Source organism: Natator depressus, chromosome 2 (genome assembly GCF_965152275.1).
Source record: "Natator depressus isolate rNatDep1 chromosome 2, rNatDep2.hap1, whole genome shotgun sequence".
Classification (NCBI taxonomy): Eukaryota; Metazoa; Chordata; order Testudines; family Cheloniidae; genus Natator; species Natator depressus.
Window position 1 is genome coordinate 33,125,537 of NC_134235.1, and position 17,613 is coordinate 33,143,149.

General features: G+C 41.8%; 1 protein-coding gene across 1 annotated transcript; it reads left to right on the top strand.

Moving 5' to 3' along the window:
• Positions 1–492: 492 nt before the first annotated feature.
• Positions 493–14,604, top strand: ABRA (actin binding Rho activating protein). Its single transcript, XM_074943950.1, has 2 exons — positions 493–1,259; positions 10,461–14,604. Exons 1-2 carry the CDS (start codon positions 541–543, stop codon positions 10,936–10,938), a joined length of 1,197 nt encoding a protein of 398 aa, XP_074800051.1. The 5' UTR covers positions 493–540; the 3' UTR covers positions 10,939–14,604.
• Positions 14,605–17,613: the final 3,009 nt, after the last annotated feature.

Consider the following 17,613-nt stretch of genomic DNA (forward strand, 5'->3'; position numbering starts at 1 on the left):
GTATCATGGTAAAATTGCCAGATTAGCATGATGCGATTAAGATTAGATTTTATATGTGGTGCTGTGTGGCATCTATTCCTCCTGAAGTCACTGGCAATTGAGGGGGTTCAGCTCCTTGTAGGACTGATCACTTTGTCCAATATCTTTGCCATAAGTCAAACACTTTTAAGAAAAGTAAGACCCGGTTACTGTCAAGCAAATTCAGGACTAGAGAGACCCTAGAGAGGGGTTTTACAGGAGCTCTTAATTTCTACAGGGCTGCTGCAGAAGAGTAGGCAGTCTGTGTCATCTTTGTATACCTTATGCAGTGTCCATCTGCTGAGACAAAATGCAAGCCCTGAGGTATTAAAAAAAGAACGCTGTCAGAGTAGGGGCACTATATCTGTGAGAAATGCTTCACATAGTTTCCAATATCACAAACTCCCCCTGCTTCTATTTAAATCCCTGTAGCTCTCTCCTCTGGAAGTTATTCAGTCTAGGATATTCATTCACTAGGTGGTTACCACAAGAGATAGAGAAGCAGCAGCAGCAGACGGCAATATGCCTCCAGAAGAAAGCCAAAAAGCTATGCCTGCAAAAAGGGCCATCAAAAAGATCCGAACCACCAGCCTAGTAATCAGCTTGGCACGAGGCTGGCAACAGTGGGCAAGCGACCACAACACAAAGCAAGCCCAAGAGCCCCCAGGATGGATGCCCAATGCAGAAGAACCACCAACTGAGCCACCAAAAGAAAGGCTATTATCAAGATGGCCAGTTTCTACTAAAAGCAACCAAGAAAAGGGTGACGAAAAATCCTCAGGGAAGGAGGCAGTGGCTAAAGGGGATGTAGAAAAAGATACAAGTGAATCTGATGAAGCTCTCAGAAAGCTTAACATTAAAAGCAAAGAAGTGACCAAAACCGTTGTAAGTAAAGTCTATGAAAGAGGAAATGACATTAGCCTCCTCAGTGATAGATATGAGAAGGATAATGGGAGCCCAGAGATCTGCGGGTGCAAGGAGGAGTCAAGTAATTTTGACAAAATCCTTGGTGACAAAATGTCTCCTACAAGGCGAAGGAAGTGCTCAAATCTGGTGACAGAGCTAACCAAGGGTTGGAAACAGATGGAACAAGAGGATAAAGTCCCAGAGTTAGAGATACATAAATGTCGCAGTGACAGCATGGATACGGAGGACAGTGGTTATGGGGGCGAGGCAGAAGATAGACTCCAGCAAGAAGACGCTGACCACATTATGAGGATTAAACGACCCATGCCATCACTGTAAGTGAACAAACACTTCATTAGGGTTCACCAAAATGGTTGTTAGTCCCGGAGGCAGATATAGGTTTCCAGGAGGGAGAGGAAAAAATGGAAGCCAAAATTTTAGTAGCTGGATAAGGGCCAAAGGGAGACTATCAAGTCTTAAGAAAAGGCAGCCCCTCATTTCCACCCTTGATTTAATAACTTCAAACTCACAAAGACTTCATGGGACTTAGATCCTTACTCGCACAGCATGAGTAAAATACTCATATTGATTATTGTGATAAATAGTTCACCCCAAAGTCATTGGCTGAAACGTATCTCCATAAACCATGTGATAAAAAAGTTGAATCTTGAATAGATTCCTAAAAATTGAATTCGCTCTGTGGATAAAGATCAACAGAGAAATGGGCTAAAGTCATTGAATAAATTATTTGAAATGAATAGCATTCCAAACTTTAACAGAAATAAACAAGGAAAAGATTGGAAGGGTCAAGGTCCACCAAAGTTTGCCACCAATCACAGGAAATTTATGACTTGGAACACACCCACCTGAGCCTAACAGATGATCGATGCTAGAAGGAAAGACATGACCTGGACAATATTTTAAAAAGCAGCCTCCTTCATGCAAAGTTGTACTCACTTGCAACCATTCCCATGTTAACTTTTCCAGCACTAACACCTATGCATGCACCTGATGGACTGCATGCACGTGTTTGTGCTAAAAATATGCACAGTCATTTTGGATACAAACTTGTATGCACAAAAATGGAGGCTGGGTTGAGATTCCTTTGAAACTGAGGGTTTGTCTGCATTACCCACAGGATCAACGGGCAACAGGGGTTGATTTATCATGTCTAGTCTAGACACAATAAATCGACCGCCGAGCATTCTCCCGTCGACTCCGGTACTCACTGGAGCGAGAGGTGCAGGTGGAGTCAACAGGGGAGAGTCAGCTGTCCACTCACCGCAGTGAAGACACCATGGTGAGTAGATCTAAGTATGTCGACTTCAGCTACTTTATTCACGTAGCTGAAGTTACGTAACTTAGATCGATTCCCCCACCCCCAGTGTAGACCAGGCCTGAGATTTGACTCCCACTCTCTTGCATATATGAACACACACAATGAGGAAAAGCTTTGGGGGTTTTGGTGGATAATCAATCCCACTGGAACACTGTGGCTGAAATGGCTATGGCAGGACTTGGATGCACAATTAGGGGGCTCTCAAGCAGGAATAGAAGGATTATTTTACCTCTGTATTTGACGCTGGTGTGACTGCTGCTGGAATACGGTGTTCAGTTCTGTGTCCTACATTTAAGAATGATGTCGATAAATGGGAGAGGGTTCAGAGAATGATTAAAGGATTAGACAACATGCCTCACAGTGATAGACTCTATGAGCTCCATCTCTTTAGCCTATCAAAAAAAGATTAAGGGGTGACTTGATTACAGTCAATAAGTTCCTAGATAGGGAACAAATATTTGATAATGAGCTCTTCAGTCTAGCAGAGAAAGGAATAATACAACCCAATGACTGGAAGCTGAAGCTAGACAAATTCAGACTGGAAATAAGGCATACATTTTTAACAGTGATGGTAATTAACCATTGGAACAATTTACCAAAGGTGATAGTGGATTCTCCATCACTGACAATTTTTAAATCAAGACTCGATGTTTTTCTAACAGATCTGCTCTAGGAATTATTTAGGGGAAATTCTATGGCCTGTGTTATAGATGGATGATTACAATGGTCCCTTTGGGTCTAGGAATCTATGAAAAATGCTAAATTTACAGTTATTAAAGAAATCAATTCAACCCTGTGCATGTAAGCAAAAATCACCATAGTGAAGTTTCTGACCACTTTTTTGGCTCCTTTAGCATAAGTGTTTCAGTTGACTAAGGATGGGCTTAAGCTCATGCTTAAAGTTAAGCATGTGCTTAAGTGTTTTATTGAATTGGAACCTATATAAGTTTCTGGATTCTGCTCACTTAAAGTAGGTAAATATAAAATAAATCATCTGAGACAAACAAACTTACAAAAACATTACATTTGCTGCAAACATCGTGGTTATAAATCAGAGATATAGAACTGGTCTGATTATTTAGTCAGTCAAGAAAGACACTGTACTTTGGTATTGTTTCTCTATAGAATTGAACACCAAGCATGAATTATCAAGTGTGAAATCCCAGGCATGTCAGAAAAATCACTATAATCAAATCTTACAAAATAACGTTTTATCCGTCAGAAACATTCTGATGTGTAGGAGGTTCCCGTATGTCTGCAAAATGTTGTGAGGAAAACAGAAAGAGCACAATCTGTTATTTAGGTTAAGAATTGCAGCATATTTAACTTTCATTTTAAATATACGTGGAAAGAATTATTTTGAAAAACATACCTCTCCTATAATGAATTAAACAGCAAGTCTAAATCTTAGCACCAAACTGAACTTTAAGTACTATTTCCTTGTAAGGGTTCCTGTTTGAAGATTACAAACAAAAATTGTTAATTTTTGACTCCATGTGTTACCAAAATAATCAGGGGGTTCAAATCCAGATATCGCAATCAGTGGAGAACTCTCATTCATTTCAATACAAACAGGATTTGGCCTACAGAGGTAGCTCCAAGAGGAATAGCAGATTCTGACTGAAATTCCGAGACATGCCCTTACATCAAACAGCTCCTCACAAGGTCTCCCACAGAGCAGACTTTGCAGAAAAAGGCTGCAAACAGTTGGATTGTAGCTTGCCCTTCCAATATAGTCTCTTTAATTTCAGGAAAACAAATTATCCACACACCAGAGACACTCCAAGAGGGAAATTGATTTATATATATATATATAAATATATAAAAATGTACTTTCTACAAAGTAAATACTACTGTAAACATTTGCCTTACCTGAAGAGCGCTGCATATAGACATAAAGCAAGCTAGACTTGTTTGCAAACCTTAAAAGGAAAAAAATTAACAGAGGTGTATAAGCTTCCTTGCCGCCTGTAAGACAGCAATAGAAACTGCTTGGAATAAAAGGAAGAGGGGGAAACAGAGAAAAAGAACTTCCTAGATCAGTGATACTCAGACCTCAGTGGTTGAGAAGCCAAATTAGCAATCAACATGACCCAAAAGAGCCAGAGTAGTGTGAATTCATTGTTTCATTTACGCTCTCATATGAGTGAGAGAGAGAGAGAGAGAGAGAGAATATTTCACAGGAAAATGACTGATCCATGGGTGGCAGGTATAATAGGTCAGGGTGCCATGGCCGCCAGATCCCCAATTCAGGAGTTTTGGGGGCGGGGGAGAGTTTTTATTGTGCCCCATGCAGATTCCAGGGCGGCTGAGGAGGAAGTATGTGATATTCAGCTTTCTGGGTTCATCAGTAATCTCCCTGGAGTCCAAATACAGTAACTCCTCACTTAAAGTCGTTCTGGTTGACGTTTCATTGTTACGTTGCTGATCAATTAAGGAACATGCTCGTTTAAAGTTGTGCAATGCTCCCTTATAAGGCCGTTTGGCAGCCGCTTGCTTTGTCCACTGCTTGCAGGAAGAGCAGCCCGTTGGAGCTAGCTGGTGGGGGCTTGGCACCAGGGTGGACCGGCAGCCCCCTATCAGCTCCCCGCTCTCCTAAGTTCCCTGTGCAGCAGCCGCCCAGCAGGCTATCAGTTGCCGGCAGTTCAGCTGTCCCTCCCCACATTGCCATGTGCTGCTCTTGCCCTCCCCTGGGAGCTGCTCCCGCTCCCGGGAGCCTCCTGCTTCCTGTGGGGGGGGTAATGGGGGGGCTGTCAGCGTGTCCCCCTACTCCTGCACCCTGCTTACCCCTTCTCCACATAGAGCAGGGTGGGGACACAGAGAGAGAGAGCTTGGGGCAGCAGCTGCTATCTCAACTTCCTAATTGACTTAAAAAGAAATGTTCTTAAGAGAGTTGGGTCAGCATACTTAAAGGGGCAATGTGCATCTCTCTCTCTTCCCCACACACAGGGTGTGTGTGTCTGTCTCTGTCTGCCATGCTATGTCCCCTCCCTCCATTCATGCTGCCTTGTAGAGTGTGAGGCTACATTAACAACAATGGGTTAACCCTTGAGGGCTCAGCCAAAAGCTAGTTCATCCTTTAGCAGTAAGGCATTACCTGGGAAATATCCCACCCACCAACTTCACCACCTCAACCAAGCTTCACAATCATCATTGCTGTGTACAGTATTAAATTGTTTGTTTAAAATATATAGTGTGTGTATATATATATATATATATATATAACACATAGTTTTTTGTCCGGTGAAAAAAATTTCCCTGGAACCTAACCCCCCCATTTACATTAATTCTTATGGGGAAATTGGATTCACTTAACATCATTTCACTTAAAGTTGCATTTTTCAGGAACATAACTACAGCATTAAGCGAGGAGTTACTGTACTGCAAATACCACCTTCTCGGCCGCCCCGGAACCTGCATGGGACATATCAAAAGCTTCTTCCAGACCTGAGAGACGCTTTTCCCCGCTCCACTTGGGGTCTGGGGAGGGAAGGGAAGGGAAGGAGAGGCGTGGAGCAGCTGCAGCTGGCCTGGGACTCCTCCAGGCAGGTGGTGGGAGGCTCGGGGTCGTGGTGGTCCAGCCACAGGGGCAGAAGGGGTGGAGCTAGGGCTAGCCTCCCCAAAGGGGGGCTCCACCCACCGCCCACGTCCTGATCAAGTATTATCATCTTATCAACTAGAGTTGATTAATAACATGGTAAAAGCATCCTGATTGGTTAATAATTAAATTACACAGTTGTTTAATATCATGTGCTGCAAGGAGTTGCAGGAGATACATTGACGAGCCACTTGTGGCTCACGGGCCTCAGTCTGAGTATCACTGGCCTAGATTATTCAAGATACCTGGGGTATTTTTTAGCTTCAGCTTATTTTTAACATCACTTTCAAATTCAGCATCTAAGGCTGGGATTTGCAAGAGAGCCTGCAGGATTTAGGGTAGAATTTTCCAAAGTGTACAACTCACTTAGCAGCCTAAGTGAGTTGGGCACTTTTGCAACATTAAGCCTTAGGTACCCAAATCCATTAAACATCCCATGGTAGCTGGACACTGAACTCCCTCAAGCCTCTTTGAAAATCCCAGCCTAAGAATTTAGGCCCAGATTTGTAAAGGTATTGATGCATTGCTAAATGTAGCATTGTAATGTCCAATGGATTTAGGAGCCTAAAGCTCATTTTTAAAATTGATTTAACGACTTAGGAGCCAGAATCCCATTGACAGCCAGTAGGATTTAGGTTCCTAAATCCATTCTGAAAATATTTAGGCTCCTAAATCAGTTAGGCACTGCAATGTTTATTTAATAAGACAACCCCTGCCCCCTCTATTGGAAGAATGTTCATAGATTCATAGCTTCTAAGGCCAGAAGGTTCTATTGTGATCATACAATGAGGGAGAAAATCCATGAGTGGATCCTTGTAGTTTTCCTCCTGTTGCAGGATTCACTGAGTAAGGGAGCCAGCTGGCCCTGTGTTGCCTTTTCCTCTTAGGAGCCATGTCTCCACTGCCTCGCATTGTGTGTAGTCATCTACACCTATGCCAAGAAACAGCAGACTGAGTGCAAAACCTATCAAATCAGAATAGAAGGATTTTATACCCACTTTAAACACACTTAGCCTGGACATAAAAAAGCTTCACAAGGCACCAGGGCTGTGGAGAATCAGGGCCAGCGTGTTCATAGTGTATCCGAATCACCATGTCAGAAATGAGAGCCCTGGAAGTAGAGCTGGTGTAATAATGCCAAAACAGATACATTGATCTATCTGCAAACAGACAGATGGACTCTGCTCCACTGCTATCCCTAGTGTCACAACATTAGTTATCTATAAATATCAGCAGCTTTTCACAGAAGCGTTCATATTTCACAAATTTTAGCACAAAGAGAGCTCTAAAAATTCAAACCAGAAGGGCCTTATTCACTGTTCATCTTTCTGCTGTTTCAGTCATCCAATCAGGGAGCAGACCAATACCATGTTATACAGATGACTAATCACGTCCCACAAATAATGAACGGGTAATAGCCAATATGAAACGGTTCTCAAATAGAGGCTGAGAACTGACCAGTAATACAAATAAAGTTCATTGTACAGCCTCAGAAATCAGGATCAGTATGTTGGCAATTCACAAACAGGGTGGAAAGAGAATACATTTGCAAAGGGTGTTATCTGCAACTAATAATGTGACCAGCTCTACCTGGAACCAACCCAAATTAAAATGAACTGCTCACTAAAAATAAAATGTAACTGTAGCAAGGAAGTAACTATCTTTCTACTGGGATGGCCTGAATATCTTTAATACCTTATATGTCAAATATTAACGCAGTTACCTGGGAGAACAGAAGATTAACTATACATCCTGAGGTGTAAATGGGTAAAACAACACCTTTTATAGTACTTACAGCTGTCTGCCTTACTGAAATCTGCTTGGAAAGAATAATTTTTTTGCATTTATAATGCTGCTTTTAGGATTATATTTTTTTAAAATCCAGTCATATATTTCACTTTAAATTTATATTCTTGGAACATACCATAAAACCTGCTATTTTTGTTAATCATTCAGTTTTGCTTTAAACAACCACACACTTATTTTTTGGTTTTTTGTTTGGTTTTAAATAAGGCAGTCTTCTGTTTCCCCTCTACATTTCAGTGAGAACACACAGTGCCAGTAATTATTTCTCACATCAGCACCCACATCCATGCCAGCTGTAACTCTAGCTGGAGTCAGACTGATCTCCCAGCAGAATACATGCAAATTCTACGTGCTGGGATGATAATATTTAGTCTGTACCTAGAAACAAAACTGGTGGTGCATGAGTAAAATGAAAACTGCCACACTGAAGAAAACAGTGTTGACGTTCTCATGCATTAGGCAACCAAAGAAACAGAGGGAAATGACAGCACAGATCATGCAAAGGACAACATCCCCTTAGACATACAGAATGCATTCTTGCAAATACGCCTTATTATTATTATTACTGAAAACGTGGTAGTGTCCCAAGGCCCCAGTTTGGATCAGGGAACCATTGTGTTAGGCACTGTACAAACACAGAAGATAACATGTTCTCTGCCTCAAGCAGTTGACAACATATGAGAGAGAGGGAGAGGCTAATCTGAAAAAATAAACTGGAAGTCAGTGTATTTGCTGGTTAATGCCTCAAGAAAGTAGACCGTGGGGCAAATAGAAATGTGAAAAGCAGGAAGGGTTAAACTGTATGAGGCATGTAGAAGAGGCAAAGTGAGAATTAGATTATCCCTAGCCAAGTAGGGTTTGAGGGTAAAAAATAAATGTGAAATAAAGTGGTGCTAATCTAGGCATCTTGGGAAAAGATTAGAATGGAAAGGTGGTAACAGTATTTGGTTAGAAAGGAGGATTAAAGAGCTAGGTGGGAACAGAAAACATAGGAGACAAAGTAAATAAAAGAACAATCAGAGAATGCAGAGTTCAACAATGCTGCCTCCTTCACTTCTCCTGATCCCAGGAAATTGCTGCCACAGGAGTTTTGCAGAGTTCCACAGGGAGTAGGGAGGACACAAGCTAAGCATATGAGTAAGGGAAAACCACTCTCAGTGTATGTCTACTCAGCAAAGAAAACCCACTGGCTTGTGGGGCTCGGGCTGTGGGGCTGTTTCATTGCTGTATAAACCTCTGGGCTCAAGCTGGAGCCTGGGCTACTGGGACCCTGTGAGGCGTGAGGGTCTCAGAGCCCGGGCTCCCGCGCAGGCCTGGAAGTCTATGCAGCAACATAGCCTCTTTATTGAGAGTTGGGGAAGTGGTCAGTCAAGGAGCCCGATGGGGGCCACGGCTGGGCAGGATGTTTTGTGTGGGGGACTCGCTTCCAAACAGGACAACAGAACAATAACTCAGAGTCCTAAAAGCTCACCAAGTTCTCTCTGCTGACCTGGCAACAAGCTGCACAGCTGGTTTGCTGATAGTACTGCAATGTAATATTGTAACACTCTTCTGCCAGACCTTCATCTTACACACACACACACACACACAATATTCCATGATTGCAAATTAGAGGGAAACAAAATAGTGCTTTACATCATTATGGCCCTGACTGTCCTGTGTTTTACACCACATCACTGGTGCAACTGACTTTAAAAAAATCAACCTAATTGGCCCAGGGAGATCACACCCCAGGTGTCCTCCAGTGGCATAGAAGTGAGATAGGGGCTTTTACACCCATCACCCTTTCTCTCCTCTACCAGCAGAGCAGGGGCAGAGGTGTCATTGGGGAGAAGCGCCTGTGGATGGGATACTTGGTTGCATTTTGGCCCCATTGGGCCATTGCGGCCAGGTAGGTTAGAGCTGCCCTCAGAGTAGTAACAGCATCAGGGGATTTAAACCATTTTGTACATTTGCCCTGATTTGCACTCTGCAATATGACTGCATCTCAGGACTTGGCCCAATACCTAGGAATGACATTGTAGCCATGGATGTTTTTAGCAAGTTCAAGGTTGAATGGAATTAGTGTGTAGTCAGGGCAACACCTTCCTGCCCTTTGGGCCTTTGAAAATCTAACTAAATGAGCTAAAAATGTTGGGTCACATGTTTTATTTGGGGCTTACTCCAATGAAAAGTATTTTCCTATTGTATGGGATAGTAGATTCTTACATTGACATGCTCCTCATCATACTTGTCTTATACTTATGCACACTGTTGTATTAGTTAAATCAAAACTGACTGAAAGGGGCAGATTTTCAGACAAAACTGGCCCCATTTTTTCCATCATGAATAGCAGTGGGTGCCACTTTTGTACTTGCAATTATTGGCACTTCAAATTTAGTTCACTTCAATTTCTAGGCCCTTGAGGAACTGACAGAAACAGGGAGAAGGATAGCTAAGTGAGCAAGTAAATTGGAGAGGTAATTGCATTCACTCTTTTGCACCCACAGAGTGGGTTAATGCTGGGCAGAAAAAGTGGCTAACAAATTTGAGATCCAACATATAAGTTGGAGTCTTATGCAAGATCAGCCGGGCAATGAATGTGTTGCTTTTAAATACAAAAAAGATAGATAAATGTAATGCACCTATACTGAAGAACTAACTTCAGAATTAGTAAAAATATGCCATCTAGTGGTTAGTACTCTGGACTGGAAAAAGTTGCATCTTACAAAAGAAAACAGTAAATAGCACAAATGAGCCCCTAAAAGTGGTGAAATGAAAAAAAAAATCAAGCCCCATTTTTGTTTCTTTTAGTGCAAGCAGGTTTACAGAAGAACTAAGCAGCAAGACCCACAGGAAATACAGTCCTGTTAATGCTCTGAAGGGCAGATGGCAAGAATGGGCAGACCAGCATGTGATAACGCAAAAGCTGAATCCTTTCAGTGAAGAATTTGACTACCAGCTGGCCCAGTCGACACGCCTGCACAAAGGAGATAAGGGCTATGGTCGTCCTAAAGAGGGAACTAAAACTGCTGAAAGGGCCAAGAGAGCGGAGACTCACATTCACCGGGAGATAAGAGATATGTGCTTTATCATTGCAACAATGGCTCAGCTGAGGCACGATGGCAAGATCCAAGTCACCTTTGGGGAACTCTTTGACAGATATATCCGTATTTCAGACAAGGTTGTTGGGATTCTCATGAGAGCTAGGAAACATGGGTTGGTGGACTTTGAGGGAGAAATGCTATGGCAAGGCAGGGATGATCATGTCATAATCACTTTATTGAAATAAATGTACAACCGATTATGGTAAAACTTAAAATACATCAATTTTTCCATTGCTGCCAGTTACCTCACCATTAAATAGTCAACATTTTGAATATAGGAATTTACCATGCCGTCGGAAAGATACTTAAAATTTGTTCTAGGGACTTTTTTATAGTTATGCCTGTGATACCAAGCATCCTTTTGCTATCCCCTTTGTATTGTGCCCTCTACCAACAGAGTTTGCAACATTATAAAGTTATTTCCTACTCAGACAAGGATGGATGTTGAAGAACTGAAGTGAATACATGTATTGAATGCACCAAAATAAATGTAAAAGCATAATGGCAGCAAGACAGCTCCACTTCAATCCCAACCCTGAGTTGGTTTCATGTACAAGACTTCCCCCACCCTAAATTAACTTAGATGGGATTTTTGGAGTTATGAAGCGTGTTGGATCAGGAACCAACTGAGAATATGAACTTTAATGTGCAACCTATTAAATTGACCTTTCAGTCCTGTCCTATATTTCATAATTAAGTCACTAAAAATCTATTTAAGGGCATACAAATTGAATTTGAATGTACAGTCATCTGCATTTACGACTAAGGTATAGGATATATCACAGTTATTTCCTATTCTAAGTATAACAAAACACCACTGCAGACACCATGGTGTAGTAACTAATTGACAAATGTTGATGTTTTAATGGTGAGCACTGTATTTGTGATGTTTTCCCTTACATTTCATACACAAAGTAAGATAAAACTGCTCTCTTGCACAAAGATGGCTTTATATTTAAGACTGAGAAATGGATGGAAAGGTGGCATACATCCCCTACAGAAAAATATTGAACACAAGGCAAGACTTGAATGCATAGAGGATAAGGAAATTCATGAAAATGACTGCATATTAGTATATAGAAATGATTTCCTATTCAATACATCTATAGCAATAAAGGGAAATTAACATACAGCACATAATTCCAGGAACAAGTAGAGAATAAGTGTATGGTGCTAGACACTTGTAAACAGCTGCATTACAGAAAATGTACAAGATCAAGATGCAGGAGTGGCAACGGTAGGGACATTTTCCAGTAGACAGAGCCTACTTCTGTGAGTGAGGAACACGAGCAATATTTTTTCTAATTAAAGAGAACATGTCGTCTGTATATTCAGAAAGCCAGTGTTTCATAAGATGTTCTACAGAATATGGGCCTAATTCTACAACCCTTATTCATGTTAGGTTGTTCCAATGAAGTCCATGGCACTATTTCAGCCCAAGCAACGTTCAGTGTGGGTAAAGATTTCAGAATTCAGCAATGTATGTTTTAGAAAAAACTTTAAAATGGTGTTTCTACACTACGTACCTCACTTCTATGCTGTACTATAGTATAGATTTCTATATTGCGTATAATGCTTACTGGATTATATAGACAACAGCTTTTCAAGATTATTACTATGTAAATTTCACACAAAATATACTATCGCCAGAATAAAATGTTCATTTAGGAGGAAAAAAGTTTGGGCAAACAATTTACATACAGTTAAAAATGAGAACCCAAATGGTTTCCTTTAATAAGTTTCTTTCAAACTGAAAGATCAAACATCTTCTTGCAGAAGAAAAGGGTATCCGTACATTTTGCCTCAATTTGGTAAACCAAGAACTGTTAACTTAGCATTAAAACACAAATACTCCAGTTTGAACTTCCTGGTAGGCATATTTTTTGTATGCAAATAAAACAGACCTCAAATTTTTACAGGCAAATAATTCAAGAACCAAATAATAATATGCTCCTACAGTACAATCTTGTTCTAAAACAATATGAACACTGTAAGCAAGGTAACCGATTGTGAAGTTAGCCAAGATAAAAACGGGTATTACATTGCAGGTCTGATCCAATAGCCTTTTTGGTGACAATGCTACTACTCATGCAAATAAGAGCTGCAGGACCAGGCTCGAATTTGCAGATAAATATGGTGATATGAAATGCTGTATGTATAGGTTCTTGCATTACCCTCCCAGGTTCTTAATAATTAAATAGGTATAGTGGTATTCCTATGAAGTCATTTGCCTGTTGTCCTTTAGAAGGCTGTCAAAACACAATACCTGAATGACAAATAAAGTGCTAATTTGAGTACCAGCGCTTGCTTATTTTTTCGACCCCTACTTAGAAGAGAAACATGTTCATTCACATATTGTCTGATATATTAAACAGACCATTTTAAAATGTGAACTTCCCCTGCTCCAAGCCACTACCCTGTTAGATACTCATCCTTGCGCTAAGGTCAACGGATCTGTTATAATGGGATATTCATAGCAGCATACATCCAAGTTGGGAAGCAGCATCATCCTTTAAATAGGACACCCAAAATAAGATAGGTTATATTTGCATATCTTGTACAGCTTCCCCTGGACACTATGGCATGGAGAAAGCTTCTGTCAAAAGAAAGGAAATTACATTGGCTAGGATTGGATGACTAATATGCAGTTAGGTGAAGTTATGAATTGATGGAGACCTGATTACTCTACCCTGAGACTGAGGGTTTATCTTCACTATGGGGGTAAGTCAACCTATTGTATGAAGAGCTACAAAAGGATCTCTCACAACTGGGTGACTGGGCAACAAAATGACAGATGAAATTTAATGTTGATAAATGCAAAGTAATGCACATTGGAAAACACAATCCTAACTATACATATACAATGATGGGGTCTAAATTAGCTGTTACCACTCAAGAAAGAGATCTTGGAGTCATGGTGGATAGTTCTCTGAAAAATCCACTCAATGTGCAGCAGCAGTCAAAAAAGCGAACCATGTTGGAAATCATCAAGAAAGGGATCGCTAATAAGACAGAAAATATACTGCCTCTGCATAAATCCATAGTAGGCCCACGCCTTGAATACTGCGTGCAGATGTGGTGGCCCCATCTCAAAAAAGATATATTGGAATTGGAAAAGGTTCAGAAAAGGGAAACAAAAATTATTAGGGGTATAGAACAGCTTCAGTATGAGGAGAGATTAATAAGACTGGGACTTTTCAGCTTGGAAAAGAGGCGACTAAGGGGGGATACGATGGAGGTCTATAAAATCATGAGTGGTATAGAGAAAGTAAATAAGGAAGTGTTGTTTACTCCTTCTCATAACACAAGAACAAGGGGCCACCAAATGAAATTAATAGGTAGCAGTAAGTATTTTTTCATGCAATGCACTGTCAATCTCTGGAAACTCCTTGCCAGAGGATGTTGTGAAGGCCAATACTATAATGGGGTTCAAAAGGGAGCTAGATAGATTCATGGAAGATAGGTCCATCAATGGCTATTAGCCAGGATGGGCAGGAATGGTGTCCCTAGCCTCTGTTTGCCAGAAGCTGGGATTGGGTGACAGGGCATGGATCACTTGATGATAACCTCTCTGTTCATTTCCTTTGGGGAACCTGCCATTGGCCACTGTCAGAGGACAAGATACTGGGCTTGATGGACCTTTGGTCTGACCCAGTATGGCTGTTATGTTGTATTCTGTTAATTCAGAGATCAAAAGAACATCCTGGTATTTAAATGAATTGTAAACATGGGATTTCTCTGTATTCATCTCTCTTTGAAATGTACAGCAAGTCATCTGTGAATGGTGGAGAAGCAAGCAAATTGCCTTATGTTAATTCCTATAGCTAAGTACCAGTGATGGACCTCCTTCAAAGTCATCCTACTTACCTTTTGTTCCCAGAGGAATTTCCAACTTGTCAAAGAGGACATAAAATTGTATAAAAGAACCTTGGGTCCTGATTCTGTCATCTCAGATCTGCTTAAGCTTCATCAGTGGACATTTGAGGCGCAAGACTGAGGTTCCAGTTATGCTGGTACACCCTAAATATGAGATTTGAACACTGAACATTAACCTTTGAACTATTTCTGAAAGAACTCTTTGCAACTATAAAGCTCACCATCTCTGCTATGAATCTGAACCTCAGTGAATTGAACTCATCTGTATGTATATTAATCTTTAAACCATACTCTCTCTTTTGTGTTTTAATAAATTTTAGTTTAGTTAATAAGAATTGGCTGTGGCATGTATTTGGGTAAGATCTGAAATATTCATTAACCTGGGAGGTAATGTGTCCGATCCTTTGGAATTGGTAAAACCTTTTATTTTATATGATGAAAAAGGATGTTCAGAAATCATCATATTTGGCTTAGGTACCTGGATGGAGGCTTTAAGGGAATTGTGTTGTCTGGACTTCTGTGTAACGAGTAAGGTAACAAAGAAGCTGTTTTGTGCTGGCTTGGTAAATCTACGTATTGGAATATCCACCAGCTTTTTGGGGGTTGTCTGCCCCATTCTTTGGGGTTTACCCTAATTGAGTGACCACAGCTGGCCCCCACTGGGACCCCGTTACAAATGTACTTGGGGAATAAATGCTATTACAGTAGTAAGGACTACCTGTCTGAATGATAATTACAATACTGATTCTTGTTAGAGAAAGCTACCAACTTAAAAAAACTTCCACTTCATTTGACTGGAGAGAATAGCCATCAGGAGGCCTACTCTAATGGACAGGAAGTATGACAACACCTCCAGTACAGGTTCAGTGGTTGTGCTCTATGACCTTGCAGGGTTGGGACAGGATTAATGTTATAAAAAAGCATTTAATGTTGGGATTTGTACAAAGCATCTTTTCTTTAACCTGCAGAGCACATTATACTGCAGATACTTGACCTTTTTTTACTTGGACACTCATACATCTAAAATAAAGCCCTCCTGGGGGAACACAAGGCTATGTTCCACTGGTTTAATAAGGTACTTAAACTATGGAATTTGCACCAGACAGCAAAGTAAGTTCTATTTGTTGACTTGTCTTCTGAGGTCCATGGGAACACTGATCACTTCATCCAAGTATTCATTTTAAAGCTGCCTGGTCTCAGATAGAGGATTGGTCCTGCAATAGCAGACCACCTCTGTGAGATAGAGACATCCAAAATACTGTTGTGAGAAGCAGTTGAAGAAGTGGGAAGACATATATAGCAGAGCCCTCATCCAGCTTTCCCAGGTGGATAGCTGGGAACTGATTTGTCTGAGCATCTCATCTGAAGAGCCAAAGCCTCCTATGCCTACTTGAAACAGATCTGCCTCCCCACCTCCTTTTCTAGGGAGAAGTTCTTAGCCCACAGAATTTTTAGATGGACAGGAAGCATACTTGCAATCCTGCCTACTCATGTTAGCAGTGCTAACATAAGGGGGTATTTAGCATGTCAGATGTTTCATACCGCTTTATTTCTGTTGCCTTTACTTTTCATGCTGAAAATAGGCTGAGACAATGCCTGCCTGGACTTGGCTGTCTGTGAAGGACCTGTATAGTCAGCTCAGCAGGCTGCTCTTTCAGGTAAGAATCTTCCACAGGTAGATGAGGAGGTTACTCACCTTGTGCAGTAACTGAGGTTCTTTGAGATGGTTGTCCCTGTGGGTGCTCCACTTTAGGTGTCTTGGCGCCCTGAGCTTATAAATCGGAGATTTGTAGGAGCAGTGCCCCTAGTTGGCCACGCATGCATGGTAGCCATCTCGCACTGCTCCGAGTGGTTACCCACATGCGCAGCCAACCGTTCCCCAGTTCCTTCTCTACCCCAGAGGATCGACATGAAACTCTGAAGTAGAGGGGAGGGAGCGTAGTGGAGCACCCACAGGGACAACCACCTCGAAGAACCTCTGTTACTGCACAAGGTGAGTAACCTTCTCTTCTTCAAGGAGTGTTCCTGGGGGTGCTCTACTTTAGGTGACTGTAGAGCAGTGCCCCTCAGTGGAGGGGAGGGGCTTCAGAGTTGAAGCCTCCCTGTTGTGGCTTTTTTAGGAACAGAGTCCTTAGTAGCTATTTTTAAGGAGGATCCCATGTCTGAGGTGGCTGTTGGCCCAGAGGTGTCCTGGACTCTGGGTTGGAGGCTGGTCTGAGGGATTTCTCCATCATCAGGAGTTTCAACTGGAGATCTCTAGCCTTCCCTGTCTGTTTTTTGCAGCGGGGACACTTTTGAGATATGTGTTTCCCGCAGGCAATGGACACACTGCAGATGGCCCTCAAGAGACCAATATAGACAGTCTGCAAATGAGACAGTGTTTGAAGCCTGGAGAGCCAGGCACCTCTGAGAGGCTGGAATGGGAATAATCCCGTTATGCCTCTTCTGTCATTGGGAGTTACCTGCCTGAGGCAGGGAAAAGGAAAGAATATTTTTTTTAAATAGTTAATGGAAGAGAGGGTACTAGCTGGGAAATAACGGAAATAATAGAAATATCTAAAGCTGTGAGGGCGCTGCTGTCGTTCCGACTGAAGCCAAAGGCGGTAGAGAAGGAACTGTTGGCTGTGCATGTGGGGTAACCGCTCAGAGCTGCACGAGATAGCTGGGGGGCACTGCTACTACAAATCTCTGATTAGAAGCACAGGGCGCCAAGACACCTAAAGTGGTGCACCCACAGAGACACTCCCCAAAGAGCAACTGATTCCTAAAGCACCAGGGAAAACAGCCACATTTATTTTCAGTCCAGGATGGGCTCCACAGAAGCTCTTCCTCTCTCAGTTGCATGGAAACCACATGGGCTAGATGGGTCTGTATTTCTCCTGTGACCTCAGAAGGGAGTGTACGTGGAGGTGCCTGTTATAGAGGTGGTAGTCCAGGGAGGAAGCTAGGCCTGAAGGCCCCGTGCCATCATCTGAATTAATGGC